This window comes from Paroedura picta, chromosome 8, assembly GCF_049243985.1.
Source record: "Paroedura picta isolate Pp20150507F chromosome 8, Ppicta_v3.0, whole genome shotgun sequence".
Taxonomy (NCBI): Eukaryota; Metazoa; Chordata; class Lepidosauria; order Squamata; family Gekkonidae; genus Paroedura; species Paroedura picta.
Window position 1 is genome coordinate 252,938 of NC_135376.1, and position 19,520 is coordinate 272,457.

At 52.0% G+C, this 19,520-nt stretch overlaps 1 protein-coding gene across 2 annotated transcripts; it reads left to right on the top strand.

Annotated features, from left to right (window-relative positions):
• Window positions 1-1,708: 1,708 nt before the first annotated feature.
• On the top strand, window positions 1,709-19,305 carry PPP1R2 (protein phosphatase 1 regulatory inhibitor subunit 2). Of its 2 annotated transcripts, none has more exons than XM_077347947.1 (6): window positions 1,709-2,006; window positions 2,720-2,827; window positions 8,683-8,760; window positions 9,097-9,197; window positions 11,284-11,466; window positions 11,966-12,140. In XM_077347947.1, the coding sequence occupies exons 1-6, from the start codon at window positions 1,780-1,782 to the stop codon at window positions 12,013-12,015; spliced, it is 747 nt and encodes a 248-aa protein (XP_077204062.1). In that variant the 5' UTR covers window positions 1,709-1,779; the 3' UTR covers window positions 12,016-12,140. The 2 variants fall into 2 exon arrangements, with proteins under 2 accessions (XP_077204062.1, XP_077204061.1); XM_077347946.1 differs by lacking the exon at window positions 11,966-12,140 and adding an exon at window positions 17,965-19,305 and having other exon boundaries at window positions 1,711-2,006.
• Window positions 19,306-19,520: the final 215 nt, after the last annotated feature.

The following is a 19,520-nucleotide window of genomic DNA, read 5'->3' on the forward strand; positions in this document are numbered from 1 at the left end:
GTTTGTCCCAGCCTGGCCAAGGCGGAGGGCCCACAAGGAGCCAGCCGGGCACGGGGATGTTCCTTTGGAAAGCGGCATGCCAACTTTTCCTGCCAGGAAACTCCCATCTATCTTCTTGCTCAGAATAAACCCAGCAGTTCGCTTATGGGGTCTCCCTTGGCTTCCTGTATTCTTCCTGGGCTGGGGTTCTGGAGAATGCCCTTGCAGAGCTCTGCTGCCTGGCCATGCGACTGAATGAAGAGGCCAGCCACAGAAGCCCCTGCAGCTTTGAGGCTCACGACGCCTCACCCCTATGTTTCCCCACCCCCCAACCCAAGTCACAGATATACGTGAGGCTTTCACGGATCACATCTGCCCCATCCCTGACGCTGGGCTGGAAGAATACTGGCTAAGAGTGGAGGCCTCAAATCTGGAGGTTACCCTCCCGGCCCCCCCTCCAGATGCAGCTAGCAGGGTGCCCTGGGCCCAGTCCCAGTGCTGGCAGGCTGGCTTCCCTGAGGGTTCACACAGAGTGCCTTGGCTCTGCTCTGCAGCCAGCCAGAGGGCAGCTCATGGCCAGCCTTCAGCGTCCCTGCTTTGCTAGTGGAGGGAGGCCCGGCCTTCTCCCTTGCCCACTCGCACCGGCTGCCAGCCCTGTTCCTGGCACACACTGCAGGGCCTGCCTGGCGGACCCAGCTGGCGAAAGCAAACAAGAGCCACAACAACAACACAAACACCTGCAAGTCCTGGGGAACAGCGGCCTGCCGCTGGGGTACAGGCGAGCAGAAGGGGTGGCCGTGGGTTCTGCAGAGAGGTGCTTCCTGTGCCCCCCCCCCCACGATCCCTTCCTTCCCGCTGGCCCCGCATCGCCCACGTGGAGCCCGCCTCGCTCTGACGGGCAGAGCCAGAGGGGCGGTGGGGAAGGCGGGCGGCACCATAGAAGAATAGAGTTGGAAGGGACCTCCTGGGTCATCTAGTCCAACCCCTTGCACTGTGCAGGACACTCACAACCCTCTTGCTCCTCCACTGTCACCCGCCACCCCCTTGAACCTTCCCAGAATCAGCCTCTCCATCAGATGGCTCTCCAGCCTCTGTTTAGAAACCTCCAAAGATGGAGAACCGACCTCCTCCCGAGGAAGCCTGTCCCACTGAGGAACCGCTCGGGCTGTCCGGAGGTTGAGACGGAATATAGAATCCGGGAATCATAGAATTGGCGGCGGGGGGGGGGGGGAGAGCGGGTTCCGGCCCTGGGGGGCAGGGGGGGCGGGGCGCTGCCCCTCTCCGTGGGCGGGTTGCCAACCTCCTGCCCGCCCTCCCTCCCCCTGCCTGCCTGCCTGCCTAACAGCGGAGACCAGCGTCTGCAACCCCCCGACCGGGGACGCAGAGGGGGAACGGCGGTGACCAGGCCACCACCCGCCACGAGCCTCCAGCCGAACCCGCCCGCCCGGGAGATCCAGCTAGCCGGCGCAGAGCTCCAGGCCCCGGGCGAGAGAACCACGCGGCGGCCGGGAGGACGGGCGGGAGGAACGCGCCGACCTCGCAGGGCCGCCCGGGAGCGCCCCCCGGAGGCAGGCCGGGGAAAAGGGAGAGTGGGCCGGCCGAGAGAGCCCCGCCCCCCAGCGCGGCCCCGCCCCTGCTTGTGACGCCCGCGCGGCGCCCCGACCACTCCCTCTGCGCCCCGCCCCACGGCGGCCACGGCGCCTGCGCGAGGGGGGGCGCGTCGGCGGCGGCGCGTGCGCAGTGGCGGGCGCGGCGGGCGGCAGGCGAGGGCGGGGCCGGCGGGCCTGAGGGGCGGCCGGGATGGATCCGAAGGCGGCGTCGGGCTCCGGCAGGCCCGTCAAGGGCATCCTCAAGAACCGCTCCAGCGGCGGAGGCATCTCGCTGGCCAGCGCCGAGAGCGGCGGCAGCCTCCTGGCCCCAGCGCCCCCGCCCTCCGGCTCCGGCTCTGGCTCCGGCTCCGGCTCCGGCAGCCCCGCGCTCCGGCGCGCCTCCCAGGGCCCCTCCCCGGACGCCTCCGACGCCGCCGGGTGAGAGGGACGGGGGGGGGAGGGGGGGAGGCCAACCCCGCCCCGCCCCGCCCCGCCCCGCCCCGCCCCGCCCCGCCGGGAGGATGGCATCCCCTGCTGGGCCGGCACGGAGCCCCCCCCCCCCCCCCGAGCAGCCATGGCCCTCCTGGAGATCCTCAGGCCCCGCGGGAGGCCGGCCTCCTCCCACTGGGCTGCCACGGAGCCCCCTCATCCCGAGCAGCCATGGCCCTGGGGGGGGGGGGGGGCTGGCATCTTCTGCGGCAACGATGGGCATAGCAGCCATGGCTGGGGCTGCCTGACTGCCCCTCCTTGGGGTCTTATAGAATCACAAAGTTGGAATGGACCTCAGGGGTCATCTAGTCCAACCCCCTGCACTATGCAGGACACTCACAACCCTCTCGCTCATCCCCTGCAACCTGCCACCCCCTTCCTGGCGCTGTTCTCAGGAGCTGTTGCCACTGCTTGCCTGCCTCCCCCCCCCCCCCAAAAAAAAAAAAAGTCTGAAGTGCACAGCCAGGTTCTCTCTCCCCTTTGCCCCTCCCGAGCACCCCACCTCCCTCCCTCCCTTAATAGCCAGGCAAAGTTGGAGGTGATTTCAGAGACTCAGTGCGAGAGGCTGGGACCCCCCCCCCACCTCTATGCAGGAGAGCAAAGAAAGGATTCCCCTGGGTGAACTGACAAATGCCCCCCCCCCCACTGTCCTTCCATTGCAGCAAGAAGAGCCAAAAATGGGACGAGATGAACATCCTGGCCACTTACCATCCGGCTGGCAAGGACTACGGTCTGATGAAGATCGATGAGCCCAGCACACCCTACCACAGGTGCTGTGAATGGTTTGCAGTCAAAAGTGTTTCCAAAGGGGTTTCCAAATACAGAGGCGATACCCTACCAGGCCCATCATTGGCTGTTTTGGGATGGGGGAGGCTGGTTGACATGACCATATATGGTCATTGCCAGCTGCACAGATGTATCTTTCGTGGAGAAACCCCCTTTCCCCAGCTGCCAGGGTTGCTTTTTGGATCACGTGAAGAAGACCTGAGAAGTGCAATGTGACTTGCAAGGGGACTGGAGAAGAGAGGGCTTGTCTCCCTAGACTCAGGGTTGGCTGGAGGGCAAGAAGGGTTCAAAGCCCGGACCCACCCTATCAGATGGGCTCAGCGATGCCTGCTCTTTCATGAATTCCAGCAGGCCTGTCCCAAGGTAACACCTGTGACTCCAGACCTTAGCCTAGCTTGTGGCTTCTTAGTTTGCTTGGTTCTGCAGTCGTCCTTTAGTGCTGTTACTTCTCCCATTTGGTTTTAGGCTTCTCCCATGGGTACTCTGAAGGTCTTCCAGCCTTTATTCCAACCTTCAGCTCGTCAGTAAACAAAGTCCCAAACTCTTCAGCCTTTCCCAGAGGGAAGGTGCTCCAGCCCCTTAATCGTCATCCCCAGCATGGAGTTTGCCTTTTTCATTAGCTGCCACGCAGTGGGTTCACATTTCCATTGAGCTATGGGTAGTAGCCCCAAGATCTCTTTCATTGTGCTCCCCAGTCAGTTCTCAGTGCAATTTTAGTAGCCATTACAGAGACTTGGTAGAATGATTCCTGTGACTGGAATGTAGTAGTGGATGGATATTTATTTATTTTATTATTTATTCATATTTATATACCTCCTTCCCTGAAAACTCGGCAGTTTACATATAACTGAAACTATACATAGAACCATACATATAAGTTGTTCAAGCAAAACAAAAAGTCGAAGAGGAGACAGAGGGGCACTGTATGTGAGGAGAATGCTTGCCTGTCAAGAAACACTAGAGGAGGAGAGTAACACTCCAGTGGGAAGTATCTGGGTGAAGATAAGGGGGGAACCAAAAGAGTATAGTGGTTGGCATCTGCTGCAGACTGCCTGACCAGGTTGAGGATGTGGATGCTGTCCTCCTTAAGTAGCTTGATAGAATATCCAGGCAATAGGATCTTGCAATTATGGATGACTTGCGTGGGAGTGCTGCGAATGCACGTTTGCACGGCCTGGCGCAGCCCTGTGGAGGCAGGGAGCCACGGCCCAGTGCCAGGGCCTTCGCGTCCCAGCACCGGGCCACAGCCCGGTGGTTGGGGACCACCGGTTTAAACTACAAGTACAATGCTTTGGGCTGATCCTGCGTTGAGCAGGGGGTTGGACTAGATGGCCTGTATGGGCCCTTCCAACTCTATGATTCTATGATTCTCCAGCATCTTAAGATCTTGTTGAATTCTATCTGTCTTCTGTGGTGTTTGCTACTCCTCCCAAGTTGATGTTGTTTACCTGGATTTCAGTAAGGCTTTTGAAAAGGTTCCCTATGATGTTCCAGTGGGTACAATAAAGGACTGCTGACTGGATTTTCAGAGGGGTAGGGGATAGGGAACTGGCTAGGAAACCACACCTCTAGAGCGTTTGTCAGTGGTGTTTCATCAGAGTGGAGAGAGGTGAGCACTGGGGTGCCACAGGGTTTGGTACTTTTCATTGTTTTTACAAATTATCTGGATCAAGGAATGGGGGGATTCGTTAAATTTGCGGATGATACCAAATAGGGAGGAGTAGAAAACACCCTAGAACATAAGAGATAGTTCAACGAGATCTGAACACACTGGAAAAGTGTTCAAATGAGAACAAGATACAATTCAATAAGGACAAGTGCCGAGTTCTATATCTGAGTCACAAAAATGAGAAGTATTCATACTAGATTGGTACTGCTGATACTACTAGATCTCTCAGCAGTGTTCAACAAAGTCCACCATAAGCTTTTAGCTTGCTGCCTCGTTGACGCCAGAATATGGGGGACAGCCCTTCAGTGGCTGATCTCCTTCCTTCGGGGTCACAGAAAGAAGGTAGCAATAGGAGAGAGAACATCAAACCACCGACAACTTACTTATGGAATCGCACAGGGAGTGGCCCTCTCTCCTATTTTATTCAACATCTTCATGTGTCCTCTTGCCCAAGTGGTATAGAAGTTCAGGCTAGGTTGTCATCAATATGTAGATGATACCCTGCCTCCTGATGGACTCTCCCCCAGAGGTATTAGTCAGCTGCCTGGAAGCAGTGATGAGATGGCTCAAGCAGAGTCGTCTGAACCTCAGTCCTTCAAAGACTGAGGTCCTGTAGCTGGGTAGGAAGGGTCCATGTGAGGAAGTGCATCCACCCTCCCTGGATGGTGTGCAGCTCTCAGCGGCTCACTCCCAGGAACCTGGGCGTGATCCTAGACGTTTTCCTCAATGGAAGCCCAGGTCGCAAAGGTAGCGTGGCTGGCATTTTACCATCTTTGCGAAGCCAAACTACTAGCACCCTACTTGGCCTGGGACACCTAGCCACAGTGATCCATGTGACGGTCATAGAATCATAGAATCATAGAGTTGGAAGGGGCCATACAGACCATCTAGTCCAACCCCCTGCTCAACGCAGGATCAGCCCAAAGCATCCTAAAGCATCCAAGAAAAGTGTGTATCCAACCTTTGCTTGAAGACTGCCAGTGAGGGGGAGTTCTCGACCTCCTTAGGCAGCCTATTCCACTGCTGAACTACTCTGACTGTGAAAATTTTTGTCCTGATATCTAGCCTATATCGTTGTACTTGTAGTTTAAACCCATTACTGCGCGTCCTTTTCTCTGCAGCCAATGGGAACAGCAACCTGCCCTCCTCCAAATGACAACCTTTCAGATATTTAAAGAGGGCTATCATGTCCCCTCTAAACCTCCTTTTCTCCAGGCTGAACATTCACAAGTCCCTCAACCTATCATCATAGGGCTTGGTCCCTTGGCCCCAGATCATCCTCGTCGCTCTCCTCTGTACCCTTTCAATTTTATCTACGTCTTTCTTGAAGTGAGGCCTCCAGAACTGCACACAGTACTCCAGGTGTGGTATACGGCTCCAGTGCCGTATACAATGGGACTATGACATATTGTGATTTTGATGTGATGCCCCTGTTGATACAGCTCAAAATGGCATTTGCCTTTTTTACCGCTGCATCACACTGCCTGCTCATGTTTAGTTTACAATCCACAAGTACCCCAAGGTCTCGTTCACACAGTGTTACCTAGAAGTGTATCCCCCATCCAGTAGGCATGCTTTTCATTTTTCTGACCCAGATGCAGAACTTTACACTTATCTTTATTAAATTGCATCTTGTTCTCATTTACCCATTTTTCCATTGTGTTCAGATCTCGTTGAACTCTGTCTCTATCTTCTGAAGTATTTGCCAGTCCTCCCAATTTGGTGTCGTCTGCAAACTTGATGAGTAGTCCTTCCTAGTAGTCACCTCTAGACTGGACTTATGTAACTTGCTCTATGCAGGCATGCCCTCAACCATTATCCAGAAACTACAGCTGGTCCAAAATGCAGCGGCCAGGGTCCTCACAGTGACACCAGTGTGGTCCCACATTTGGCCCATCCTCCATCAACTGCAATGGCTACCAGTCGAATTCTGGATGAGGCTCATGGTTCTGGTAATTACCAGCCATATGCGGTCAGGGCCCAGTGTACTTAAGGGACTGCCTCTCTGCCGATGCCCCTCAAAGAACTCTACACTCTGCCACTGCCAACCGGCTAATGATCCCTGGCCCTAAAGAAGCCCGCCTGGCCTCAACCAGGGCCAGAGCCTTCTCTGTCCTGGCCCCCACCTGCTGAAATGAGATCTTGGAGGAGATCAGGACTCTGACGGACCTAAAACAGTTCTGCAGGGCCTGTAAAAGGGAGCTCTACTGCCAGGCAATTGGTTGAGGTCGACTGGAACCAGCAACACCTGCAGGGCCCCTGAACCTTCCTCCCAGGACTCCATACACCTGATCTGAACATTGGATCTGTTCAGTCGTTATTCTGATACGACTGTTACCTTCGGTTATGGTTCCATGTGAACCACCCTGAGTCTCAGGGGAGAGAGGTATACAAATATAATTAAATTAACAAATAGATTTTTCTGGGTAGCTGTACATAGAAATGAGATCTTGGGGTACTTGTGGACTGCTACCTGAAAAGTAGTAAAAGTAAGAGTCACGCAAACTTTGTGGTAAGTAGTTTCTCGGACTGATGTGTGCAGGTATGCATATTGTTCAGGTGGATGGTGCCCCCTCCCTTTTGCAGATCCTGGTAAGAGAGAATCCGCTGAGGTTTCCTCTGCGACAGGTTCTGTCCCACCTTGTTCTCTGCCACATTCTCCAAATAGAGAATTACTAAATTACTAAAAGGTGATATGGTAACCATCTTCAAATACTTAGAATCATAGAATCATAGAGTTGGAAGGGGCCATACAGGCCATCTAGTCCAACCCCCTGCTCAATGCAGGATCAGCCCAGAGCATCCTAAAGCATCCAAGAAAAGTGTGTATCCAACCTTTGCTTGAAGACTGCCAGTGAGGGGGAGCTCACCACCTCCTTAGGCAGCCTATTCCACTGCTGAACTACTCTGACTGTGAAAATCTTTTTCCTTATATCTAGCCTATATCGTTGTACTTGTAGTTTAAACCCATTACTGCGTGTCCTTTCCTCTGCAGCCAATGGGAACAGCATCCTGCCCTCCTCCAAATGACAACCTTTCAAATACTTAAAGAGGGCTATCACATAGCTGTCTCATAGAAGGTGGAGCACAGTTGTTTTCTGTTGGTCCAGAGGGTCGGACTAGAACCAATGGGTTGAAATAAATTCAAAAGAATTTTTGGCTAAACATCCGGAAGAAGTTCCTGACAATGACAACGGTTCCTCAGTGGAACAGGCTTCCTCAGGAGGTGATGGGTTCTCCTTTGGAAGTTTTTAAGCAGAGGCTGGATAGTCATCTGACAGGAATGCTGATTCTGTGAACTTAGGCAGATGGTGAGTGGGTGGGCAGGAAGGGATGTGCCAGGGTTTGTCTCTTGTAGCACTTCCTTGCAATTCCAGGGAATTGCTGATTGCCACTGTGGGATCATTGGTGAATTTCCTCCAGGCCAGGCTGGATTCTGGAGGTTTCTGATGGTGGGATCATTTGGACATGGAATTGGGATCACTGTGGGTGGGCAGGTAGTTGTAAGTTCCTGCATTGTGCAGGGTGTTGGACTAGATGACCCTGGAGGTACCCCAACTCTTATGATTCTATGTTGTTTTCTGTGTACGGAAATAGCTGTTTGTTGCCTGGCTGGTGGGTTTACCCATCCCAATGGCTGGAGGGAGAGGTGTAAAGATCAACCGCAAGGGTCAAAAGGACAACAATTGAGAAGCAATGAATCCGTACACCACCCTCCCTGAAGACTAGGGGCCCTGGTAGGTGCAGAATTGAAGACCTGGATGGGTCTACACGTCATGCCCACTCTCTTTTTGGGATCATTTCCCTCATCCTACAAGAGGAAATATTTCATAGGAGTATTTTTAGTAGACCCTCAGATTTCCAATTCTTCAATTTTAAAAAAGGCCTGGAAAACCCCTCAGGAAAAAAGGTATGCCCCCCCCCGCCCTCAATTTTTCAGGTCCTCCCCTCCCCCAACATCTGCCGGGGTCCTACAAATAGTGTGAAGATGACCAGCTGCCTGAAGAAGCCCTGTGCCTCCAGGCAGTGGGGTGGAGAGGGCAAGCGGATCCATTAGGAAAGTGGTTTTATGAGTCTGCTGCTTGAAGCAAGGGTGGGGCGAATGTCTTGGCTTTTGCTGTGTGTAATTTTCAGTCTCAGCTGACTGGACGCCTTTGGTTGTCTTGTTAGCATGGGAAGAGATGACGAAGACGCTGGCAGTGACACCGAAGGCAGTGAAGCCCCGACTGCAGATGTGCTGGCCAAAAAGTAGGTGCTCTTGCCCTCTTCCTTCACTCGGTGGGAAGCTCCTCCTGTGTCGTTTTTAAAACAACAGCTACTATAGTACAAGCTGGTATAAATGCCAAGGACAGCTGTGTAACTGTCTTCTGTTAAAGGCAGCCCTAGTAAAAACGGCTCCATTTCTAGGTTCTTAGTGGAAGCTGCCTGACCATCTTGCTAGCTGTTGCTCTGCTGCTTGTGTGGGGAGGGAGCCGCTGTCCGCAGGTGGTACTTGCTCCTCGTGCGGCCTGGATCTGACGGGCACTGCCTCCCTGGCCTGTGTCGTCAGGAGTCATGCCTCCACCTTGTGCTGTCCTTGTGCAGGTTAGCAGCCGCAGCGGAAGGGAAGGGACCAAAGATCCTCGCTCAACCAGAAAGCAGTGATGAAGAGGAAGATGAGGAAGAGCTAACTCCAGAAGAGCTCGGTATGTCTTGTCTTCTTGTTGGCCACTGTGCAAGAGCCGGAGGGAAAGTGCAAGCAGCTTCCTCTTGGGGAGTACTTGGGGGGAGGGAGTGCCGTGCGCAGGAGGGTTTTGATGGGTCATCCTCACAAGCCCCCTGGGAAGGAGCTTGTTGTTGTTAGGTGCGAAGTCGTGTCCGACCCATCGTGACCCCATGGACAATGATCCTCCAGGCCTCTGCCATTCCCTGGAGTCCATTTAAGTTTGCACCTACTGCTTCAGGGACTCCATCCAGCCACCTCATTCTCTGTCGTCCCCTTCTTCTTTTGCCCTCAGTCGCTCCCACCATTAGGCTCTTCTCCAGGGAGTCCTTCGTTCTCATGAGATGGCCAAGTATTTGGGAAGGGGCTAGGGAACCCCTTTTCCAGATAAGAAACTGAGTCACAAGGTGAGGTTTGGCCTGGGGTCACCAAATGGAGTTCAAAGATTGGGTATGAGCAGTCAATGGGCTGGAAGTGACGGCCAAGTCCTTTTGAGCCCACGGCCACCTGGCACGTCTTTGGTATCCCTCCTCCTCTGCCTGAAGGTTCCCACCCGCGGGTGGACTGGCAAGAGGATTGTTTGAAAAGCTTTGTTTGTAGGGAACATATCAAAGGGATAATTTATTAAATTATTTTAAATGTTGAAATAAGACTTATATTTCAGAAGAAGAATCATAGAATCATAGAGTTGGAAGGGGTCATCTAGTCCAACCCCCTGCACTATGCAGGACACTCACAGCCCTCTTGCTCATCCACTGTCACCTGCCACCCCCTTAAGCCTTCACAGAATCTTCTTCAAAAGAAGAGTTGGTTCTTAGATACTGCTTTTCTCTACCAGGAGGAGTCTCTAAGCAACTTACAGTCGCCTTCCTTTTCCTCTCCCCACAACAGACACCCTGTGAGGGAGGGGAGGCAGAGAGAGCCCTGAGATTACTGAAGAAGAAGAGTTGGTACTTATATGCCGCTTTTCTCTACCTGAAGGAGTCTCCAAGCGGCTTCCATTCTCCTTCCCTTTCCTCTCCCCACAACAGACACCCTGTGACATGGGTGAGGCTGAGAGAGAAGAATTGGTTCTTATATTCTGCCTTTCTCTATCCGAAGGAGCCTCAAAGTGGTATAGTGTCTAAGAGCCTGGGCCAGTTCCTCTCAACCTGCCTTACTTCATAGGATTGTTTTGAGGATAAAGGGAGGAAGGCTGGATACTGTTCTCAGTTTCTTGAAATCTACCACGTGGGCCAGCCCCTGTGCTCTTGGAGAACAGGCAGGGCTGGGGTGAGGTGGCACTTTCTGCTCCGAGGATATGGAACACTGCTTAGAATTCTTTCCTGTGGATGAGGCCTGAATCTTCTTAGAGTCCCACATTCATAGACCAGCCAGTGTTGGTTGCTTGACTCCTACACGTCTAAGAGGTGTTTTTACCCAGGGGTGGTGCCTGTAGGCGTGCATGATTTTGTTGTTCATGGGCATGCACAGTTGACTCAACTCCCTCCCCCCATATCTCCAGTGTATGGAACTTGTTCCCACTGCAGATCTGCCCAACTCTTGCCTGTGTTTTATGGCTCTGCTTTTTTTGTCCCCCCCCCCCAAAGTCTAGAGCTGCTTGGCTTTCACTTTGTTTTATTCTGACAACAGCCCTGCAGGGTAGGTTGGTCTGAGAGGCAGAGCACAATGGGCCGGCAAGCATGGTGGTGGTGGTGGTTGGGGGGATTTGAACCTGGTTCACATTAGTGATTTAGGTTCCTGTCAGAAGCATTTCAGACCCTCTCTGTTGGGTGGGCCTTGGGTTTGTTAAAGCTGGCAGAGAATGGGGAAAGGGGAGCTTGAGTCTCCTTTGGAATTGCTGTGCTTTGGGCTACATTTTTAAAAATTGGCCTCTGCCTTAGGGATGGAATAAGTGAGAACTATAAATACTTGCAGCCTCTTCTGACTGTCTTTCAGTGTAATGGCTGTGTAAGTGGGTGGGGGGTGGAAGCAGCAAACAGCTCCACTTTTCCTCAGAGGGTCAGCCACACCTTAGGACGAGAGTGTTGGTAGGCGGAGAGGCCATAATTGCATGTTTGTGTCCACAGAAAAAAAGAGGCAGTTTGAAATGAAGCGAAAAATGCACTATAACGAAGCACAGAACATCAAACTTGCCAGGCAGCTGATTGCGAAGGAACTGCGGGGTGATGCAGCCAATGAAGATGAGGAGGAAGACGAGGATGAAGAGATGACAGATGCAGCTGGCTCGGAACGAATGAGCCCAGAACTCGGTAAGCTCTTTCTTCTTTAAGCATATGCCATCAGTTAGGCTCAGAGAGAATTCCCCTCTTGCCTGTGTTCCAGGGAGCGTGGGGGGGGGGTGTCTTGCTAAGCGTCTAGCCAGTGTTCTGGTTTTGCTGGACCAAGAGTTGGCCTCTGGCAGCCTACCTACAGGTCTTTGCTTTGCATGCACTCTCTGGGCTGTCTCTTCTGGACTATTGCAGCCCGGTTGCCTTCTGGGCGGATGAGATGATTGTTTCTGGGACCCTTTTCCCTCTGAGCTGGAAGTGGGAGTTGCAGTGGAGGCCTGAACTGTGGGAGCAGTTCTCATGATTTTCCCCTGGAAGGCAGACCTAGGGCTTGTGGAGTTGGGCAGAATGTATGCAAGTTGCTGCAGCTCCAGCTCCAAGCAGAATGCGAGCATCTGAAATGCTGCAGCTGAGCTAGGAAGGCTGACTGGAGACCACATCTTGATGCCTCCCCCCCTTCACGTTTGTATTTGCATTCCAGATGCAGCATCCCGCAGGCGGAATGTATCCTTCTGCTTCACCTTTCATTGAGTCCGCTTGCGGCTTAAGAGGGAAAGAACTTTCTCTTCCAAGCCCCTTCCCTGCCTCCAGCCCCTCCCTCGTCCTCTGCTGGGAGCATCCTTGGCAAGAATAAATTGAACACTTTCTCTTGCGAAGTTGGTGGGTGAATGTCAGTTTGTTGCTGCTGTTGTAGCACTGAAATCACAGCGGACTTGCAGCAGCCACCACTGGTCGGGCTTTCCAGGCCAGAGACACCTGGAGGTGGTGGGCCATTGCCTGCTTCCAGCGTCACAACCCGGGTCTGCCTGGGAGGTCTCCTATCCAGATATTAGCCAAGCTTAGCGTCTGAGACCAAATGAGATCAGGCTAGCTGGGAATAAGAATGGGTCTGGTCTCCCCAGAGGGGTGCCCCCCCCCCCATTCCTGATGACTTGGCATGTAGTGGAAGTGGTAGCAGCATTGGGATTGCTGGGGTTGTTGTGTGTTGTGTGTTTACTTCTCAGTGTCACGCTTTGCGTATGTCTCCTCCTGAGCCTTGAGAGGGAGGCCTTTTGTTGGTCAGAAGTGACCAGCCTTGGGAATGGCGCTGGAGTCAGCATGGGGTTCCATGAAAAGGCCTATGGAAATGGCGCCTCTGCCCAGAGCAGCATGATGGGGCTGCACTACAGCAGTCAGGGCTCTTGCGCTCTAGCCCTCTTTAAGTATTTGAAAGGTTGTCACTTGGAAGACGGCAGGATGCTGTTTCTGTTGGCTGCAGAGGAGAGGACGTTCAGTAATGAGTTTAAACTACAAGTACAACAATATAGGCTAGATATAAGGGAAAACATTTTCACAGTCAGAGTAGTTCAGCAGTGGAATAGGCTGCCTAAGGAGGTGGTCTTCCAGCAAAGGTTGGATGCACACTTTTCTTGGATGCTTTAGGATGCTTTGGGCTGATCCTGCATTGAGCCTGTGTGGCCCCTTCTAACTCTATGACTCTGTGATTCTGCTCTGCCCAGTGCTTCTCAATATTTCTGAATGAAATCCACCATCTTCTGAGGGTTTTGCGGGGGAGGGCTTCCATATGCTGATAACATCTCGTTCTGCATGTTGGTGCTGAAGCTTCCAGAGGTGGCCATTTGGATTCTGAGCCAGTGCCTGGATGCGATGCTAAATGGCAGAGGGAGGAGCATGCAACAGCTGAATCTGGACAGTACAGAGGTGATGAAGGGCAGGGAGCTGGATGTCCATGGGGAGGTTCCCTTGTTTTCCCAACTAGTTGCATTTCAAGAGTGCTCCTTGATTCAGTTATTTTGATTTTGAGAAACAGCTGGATGCTGCTGTGGAAGGACCCCTTTCTTTCAGCTGCATCTTGGGCAGATATCCTTTTTCTTTCTCGGTGCAGCCAGGCTGCCTGTCAATCTCTGCTGCTGTAACTCAGCCGGACTACTGCCACCCTCTCACTGTAGGGCTGCCCTTAAAGACAACTTCAGTTAGTGTAATGTGTAGCTCATATCAAACCTGGAGTCCACAGACAGAGCACATAGAAGCCTCTGCTCTTCGGTCAGTGTTCTCAGAAGATCAGTGGAAGGTATTGGCCCATACTTGCGAAGTTTTTCATGAGTCTGCATGTCCATTTATCAAATTTATATCCCTAAGTGACTAATAACATACAAAATGTACCAGGTAAAAACGTTACAAAAGATACAATAAAGTTAAAACAATTAAAAATCTATATCACTCTCCGCTCAAGTAGGATAGGCTTTGTGGATGGTGAGGACATGGTTGCAGCATAACTGACCAACCGCCTAGCGGTTGCAGTCTGCCAAAGGCCGCCTGGAAAAGAGCAGCCCTGCATGCCCTGTGGAACCGAGGGGGGGCCCACAAGGCATGCACTTCTCCCACAGGACAGGGGCCACTAACTGAGAACACCCTTGCTCTTGTCGACCTCAGGTGGAGCATTCGGGGTGTGTGTGTGTACTTCCCTTTTGGGATGACCCCACGTCCCACCGATGTGAGGGTCTTCTAAGATGCCCAGGCTTGCAGCCCTGGCTACCACCCTCTGGGATGCCCTTCCTACTGACCTTGTCCTGCTTCAGAGAGGCCTTGGCTGTCAGAGGGCCAGAGCAGATGGGCCAGTTGTTTGGGTGAGCACCTGCAATGGTTGCCGGGTTTTTAAAAAGCTGTAGACATTCAAGGTGTTTATGTGGTTTTGTGTGCTTCCTATATAAAGTGGTATGCCTTTGAAAAGGAAAGGGGTGGTTTATTTTGGGCAAGAATTATTTCTTAAATATGCTTTTCATGCCTTTCTATGAAATGATCTTCAAAGCTGCTTATGGCAGAAAGGTGAAGCATAAGAGTTTCCCTAGGAAAGGAAGGGATGCTGCTGATTGCCTTGGAAAGCTCAGACCCCTTGCTGCTTCCTCCTGTAACAGGGGCAGGAGGGAGGATGTCCAGGCTGCCAATAAACCAATTCATGCAATTACTTGGACAAAGTATTAGGGACTGTGTTCTCTGCTACTATGTATTGATTACTACCCTACTAGGTAGTTTTGCATCACTTAGGCCTCCAGGATGCCCCGCCGTTCCCCGTGTATGCACGGGGGCAGGGCATGCTGGGCTGCCCTGGTGTAGCACACACCCCCACACTGAACACTGGGGCCAGAAGACGCGGCGGGGGCAGGGGGAGGTTTGGACAGCCTGGGGAGGGAATGGGGGGCTCAGGCCCCCTCCGCAAGCCCAGGTGGGGGCGGGGGGTCACCCCTGCCAGCTCTGGGGCTCCGTGGAGCCCGCAGGGGTGCACGGTGTCCCTATAGGGACACCGTAGGGTCAGGGCTGGGTGGGCTGACAAGCCTGGCACTGGCGATTACGCACAGCATCGGCCCGCCGCAGCCCCGGCTTACCCAGGAAGCTGCGGAAGATCCTGTGGTCGCTTACCGCGGGCCTTTCGTAGCCCTGGGCCGGGAGGTGCCTGCGCCGGCGGTGGCAGCAAGCGTTATCTGTGATTTTAACTGAAGCGCTGCTGCCACCACCGCGGACATTCTGGCCCGTGTATAAGAGGCCTTAGTGTGTCCTGCTTTGCTTTAGTTCTGTTTTTAGACTTTGGGTTGATTCTACCCCCCCCCCCCCAATTCCTTTTGCATTGTATATTGAATGTCCCATTCCCATCCTCGCGATGATATTGACTCACTCTTTGTATTTCCAAGCAAGAAAGGTGGACTATAAGAGAAGCCCTGTTAGATCAAGCCAAGGGCCCCTCCAGTCCCAACTCTCTGTGTCACACAGTGGCCAAAACCCAGGGGCCATCAGATGGTCCATCAGTGAAGCCAGAACTCCAGAAGCCCTCCTACTGCAGCCCCCCAACACCATCACTCCCCCAAAAGAGTGTCCCCTCTATCCCTCGTGACTAAGAGCCACTCATGGGCCTCTGCTCCAGATGTTTCTTCAGGCTACTCTTGAAACTCTCTGTGCTTGCAGCTGCCCCCACTTCCTACTGCAGGGAATTCCATATATTAATTACTCTTTGTGTGAAGGACTTTTATGTATTCTGTTCATCAGTGTAATTGAGCTCCCACAAGTTCTTGCATTGTGAGAAAGGGAGAAAAGGACTTCTTTCACTCCCTTCTCTGTCCCAGGCATAATTTTGTAAATCATGTCACCCCTTAGTCATAATTTCTCCAAGATAAAGAACCCTCCCCTCTTTTTTTGCCTTTCTTCATACAGGATGTATTTCATCCCCATAAGACTTTTAGTTCCCCTTTTCTGCAACTTTTCCAAGGCTGTAATATCTTTTTTGAGGTGCGGTGACTAGAATCACACAAAGTCCTCCAAGTGAGGTGGTGCCAGAGATTTCTACACAGACATTTTGACACTGGCGGATTTGTTTTCAGTCCCCTTCCTACTAATCCCCTGCAGAGCATTAGCCCTTTTTATTGCAGCCAAACACTGAGTTGACGTTTTCAGTGAGTTATCTACCAGGACTCCCAAGAGCTCTCTCCTGGTGAGTTATAGCCATTTTCTGCTCTGTCATAATATAGTCATAGTTAAAATGTTTGGCTTGTGTGTACTTTGCACTTGCCCATGTGGAACCACATTTGCCACCTTGATGCTTACTTGCCCAGTCTCGACAGATGCCTCCGGACGGAACTCCTGACATGCCTCCCTGGTTCTCATTGCCCTGAATAACTGAGGGCCATCCGCAAACTTAGCCACTTCTGCTTACTCCCCTCTCCAGATCATTAATGAACAAGTTAAAAAGCACCAGGCCTAGTACTTAGCCCTACTGCTTCTCACCTTCCATTGAGAAAACTGCCCGTTTAGACTCTACTTTTCTGTTTCCTCTTAATTATCCATTTTTAAGCCACAAGGGGACTTGCCCTCTTATTTCCTGAGTTTACTTAGGAGCCCTTTATGAGAAACTCTATCTAAAGCTTTCTAGAAGTCCATGTAAACAACATTGACTGGGTCCCCTTGTCCACATGACTGTTCACCCCCTCAAGGAACTTTAAAAGGTTAGTGAGGCCAGTTCTTCCCACACAGAATCCCATACTGGTTCTTCTTCAATAGCTTTTGTTCATCAGTAACAAATCCCACTAACTTACCTGGTATCCGTGTTAGACTGACTGGCCTGTAATTTCTCAGATCTCCCCTGGAATTTTTTTAAAATATGGGAGTTCATTAGCTACCTTCCAGTCCTTGGGAATGGGGGCAGATAGGTTGCATATTTTGTCAGGAGATACACAAGTTCCCATTTGAGTTCTTCCAGAACTTTTGAATGTGTGCTATCTGGGCATGCTGAGTCATCTGTTTTTCATTTGTCCATCAGTCAGAGACCTCCTCTCATGTCCCTCGCAGGTCTTTTTACATCCCTCCTGAAATTGGCAGTTCTGGAGTGGGCAGACACCTCCCATCCTCCACAGTGAAGATGGAGAGAAAAAATGTATCAGCTTCGCTGCTATTTCTCTGCTTTAGTAATCCTTTTACCCCTGAGTTATCCTAGGACCCCACTGCCTCCTCCATGGCTGGTTTCCTGCTACTAACGTATTTGAAGAATTTTTTCACATTTGAAGACTATAAATATCATGTAAATAAACAGCACCTGCCCTGTCAGCTGCATTAAGGGCCTTTTGCTGGGCTTTTGCATCTCTTCCCTCTGTCTGTGAGAGGTATGAAAGAGAGGAGGGAAATTATGGCTCTGACTTCACGTCCAGTTGCCTATTAAACTACATTTCAGCTGCTTGAAGGCAGAACATCCTTCTCCGCTTGTCCATCCATACCTTTAAAAAAGAAAAGAAAAAGGCACTCCTATCCTCTGGAACAGAAAGGTGTTTCTGTTCAGGTAGTTGTCTGCATTCCCAGTGCAATCATAGGATCATAGGCTCACATTGTCAAATGCTTGCAATTCCTGCATGAACTATAAACCATTGAACATTGTAAAGCAGGTCCTGGAACAATCTGTGTGTCATGTTGTGCTGGGGCAGGCAGGAGTGGGGCTGGAGTTTGGGTGAAAAACTGGGACGGGGGTAGCCCATGCGCCGAGACGCCACCTTTTACAACCCCACAGAGGTGTCAGGCAGTGGTCCTCTGCATTGGGATGGGCAGAGTGCTCTGGCGTAGGATGTTGCCTGCTGACCTCTAACAGGGCTCTGGACCCCTGCCCAGTCTGCAGGCGTGACATCTCCTGGGCCTTAATTCAGCCGGGTTCGGCACATGTGGATTTATCCATGAAATCTGCCTGAGGTATTGGTTCCTCCCAGGTGGCGCGTGTTCTTGAGACCTGTGCATCCCAGGGAAGAGGAAGAGTCCATGTGCCTCTTTTTCAAGCATGTTGGCTTTCCCTTTTGCTGTGTTTGAATAACAGGGACCCCTGCAGGCTGTTGAGACTTGGTGGATCGGCTTCTGGCATGGCCTCCCGTGTCCCCAAGAGGGGATGCTGCCGTGAGAGCTTGTGTGAGTGTTTCCTCTTGAGAAACAGTGTCTGCTCTTCTCTTTTTTCTGCAGTGCCTGCGTCCACTGATTCGCTGGAGAATGTTGCACACGGCCGAGAAGAAGTCTGCTCGGGACTCTAACGGCTCCTCAAGCCGTGCCTCTGTATTCACTGCTTCACTGCTCTGCAGTTATGGCTCAAGGACTATGGGCCGGATCTGCTCTGCCTTTTGTATTGCCAAGAAGGGTGGGGACTGTTGGCGCTTGTCTGTTGGGCAGGTGGAAACTCTGCCAAGCTGGTTTATTCTGATGCCTCTTCGCAGAGGAAGGCTGCATCTGTCACTCATCACCTGCAGAAAAATGTGGTGTCGCATTGGTGACCTTGGCACATCCATGTCACTCCTCTTTCTGGTTTTGAAACATGCAAAACAGTCACTCTGGTGTTCTGTTCTTCTTGAAATGGTGGCATGACTCGGAAGGGCTGGTGGCATCGATGTGCCAAGAATAATTGCACATGTATTGAACTTCTCGGCAGTTTGCAAAATCTACTAAAAAAGGGATTAGATTAGTAGAGTAGTTCTCCTTTTTGGTAGAGTTTCCTAGCGCACTTCCCCCCGCAATTAATCAAGTTGGACATTCTGCCACAAAAAGTGTTCTGCTCAGCTGGTTTCATGAGAGGAGGAAACTGCATTCATGTTTGTGGCAAAGGAAAAAGAATATGGGTTTTGCATGATCTCAGTGGTCCCCCCCTCCACCCCCATCTTGGTGTGGTGAAATTCCAGTCTGAAAATTTTGGGAAGATTTCAACACTCAGTGTTGTTTCGTCCCTCTGTACTGTCTGTGGCGGGCTTGGGTTTAGACTTCTTCCCTGTGGCTTCTTCATACTGTTCTATGCGCCGCTCGAGAATCCCTTGGACCTGTGCTCTGCCACATGGGTGAACAGCGCCTCTGGAGTAAAGCTGTCTTTGATAATCCACAGTGATAAAAGCTCTCTCCTCTGATAATCCTGAGCCTGTCTGCTCCTCAGGGCTGGTGGCCTCTTCTCTCACACTCTCTCTGTTAGTGGGCTTAGCTAGTCCATTGAGGCCTGGAAACCTGCAGCTGTTGGAGAAGCTGCAAGGAGCATGGGGGTGAGGAGAGGCTGAAGGGCTTCTTGTTGCAGACCCCAGACAGAGTCGTGCAACGGGAGGAGGGGAGGCCGCAAAGGAGAGCCGAGAGTTTGGTTTCACGCTCCTTCTGACTTTGCACGCACACAGCCACTCTCAAGTGTAGAAAGCTCTGCCTTGGCTCTTTGCTCCTTAGATTGGTCTGGGGTTTGGGATGTTGACAGCTTCATACAGATTTATGGATCTAATTTAAGGTGACTCTCTACCGTGAGTTTGTGTGCGTGAAGTCTGAATAAAATACTGAAACTTCTTTTATAGCCTTACTGAGCTTTGTGTAGGGTGTCCCTATAAAGCCCCACAGGTTTGCTGTACTCTAGGAGAGAGCTGGTGTGCTGTAATGTTTAAGAGCAGCAGATTCTAATTTGGAGAAGTAGGAGGGGGGTTTTCCCCTCCTCCCTCATTAAAGCATGCTGGGTGACTTCGGGCCAGTCCTGGTTCTCTCTCTCTCTCTGAACTCTGACACCC

Bases quoted from the DNA above. Each gene is read 5' to 3' on its own strand.
- PPP1R2 (XM_077347946.1), top strand. From the start codon at position 1,780: ATGGATCCGAAGGCGGCGTCGGGCTCCGGCAGGCCCGTCAAGGGCATC. The intron at 8,761-9,096 runs GTAGGTGCTCTT...GTCCTTGTGCAG, and splicing joins GCAGATGTGCTGGCCAAAAA to GTTAGCAGCCGCAGCGGAAG. The intron at 11,467-17,964 runs GTAAGCTCTTTC...TTTTTTCTGCAG, and splicing joins ACGAATGAGCCCAGAACTCG to TGCCTGCGTCCACTGATTCG.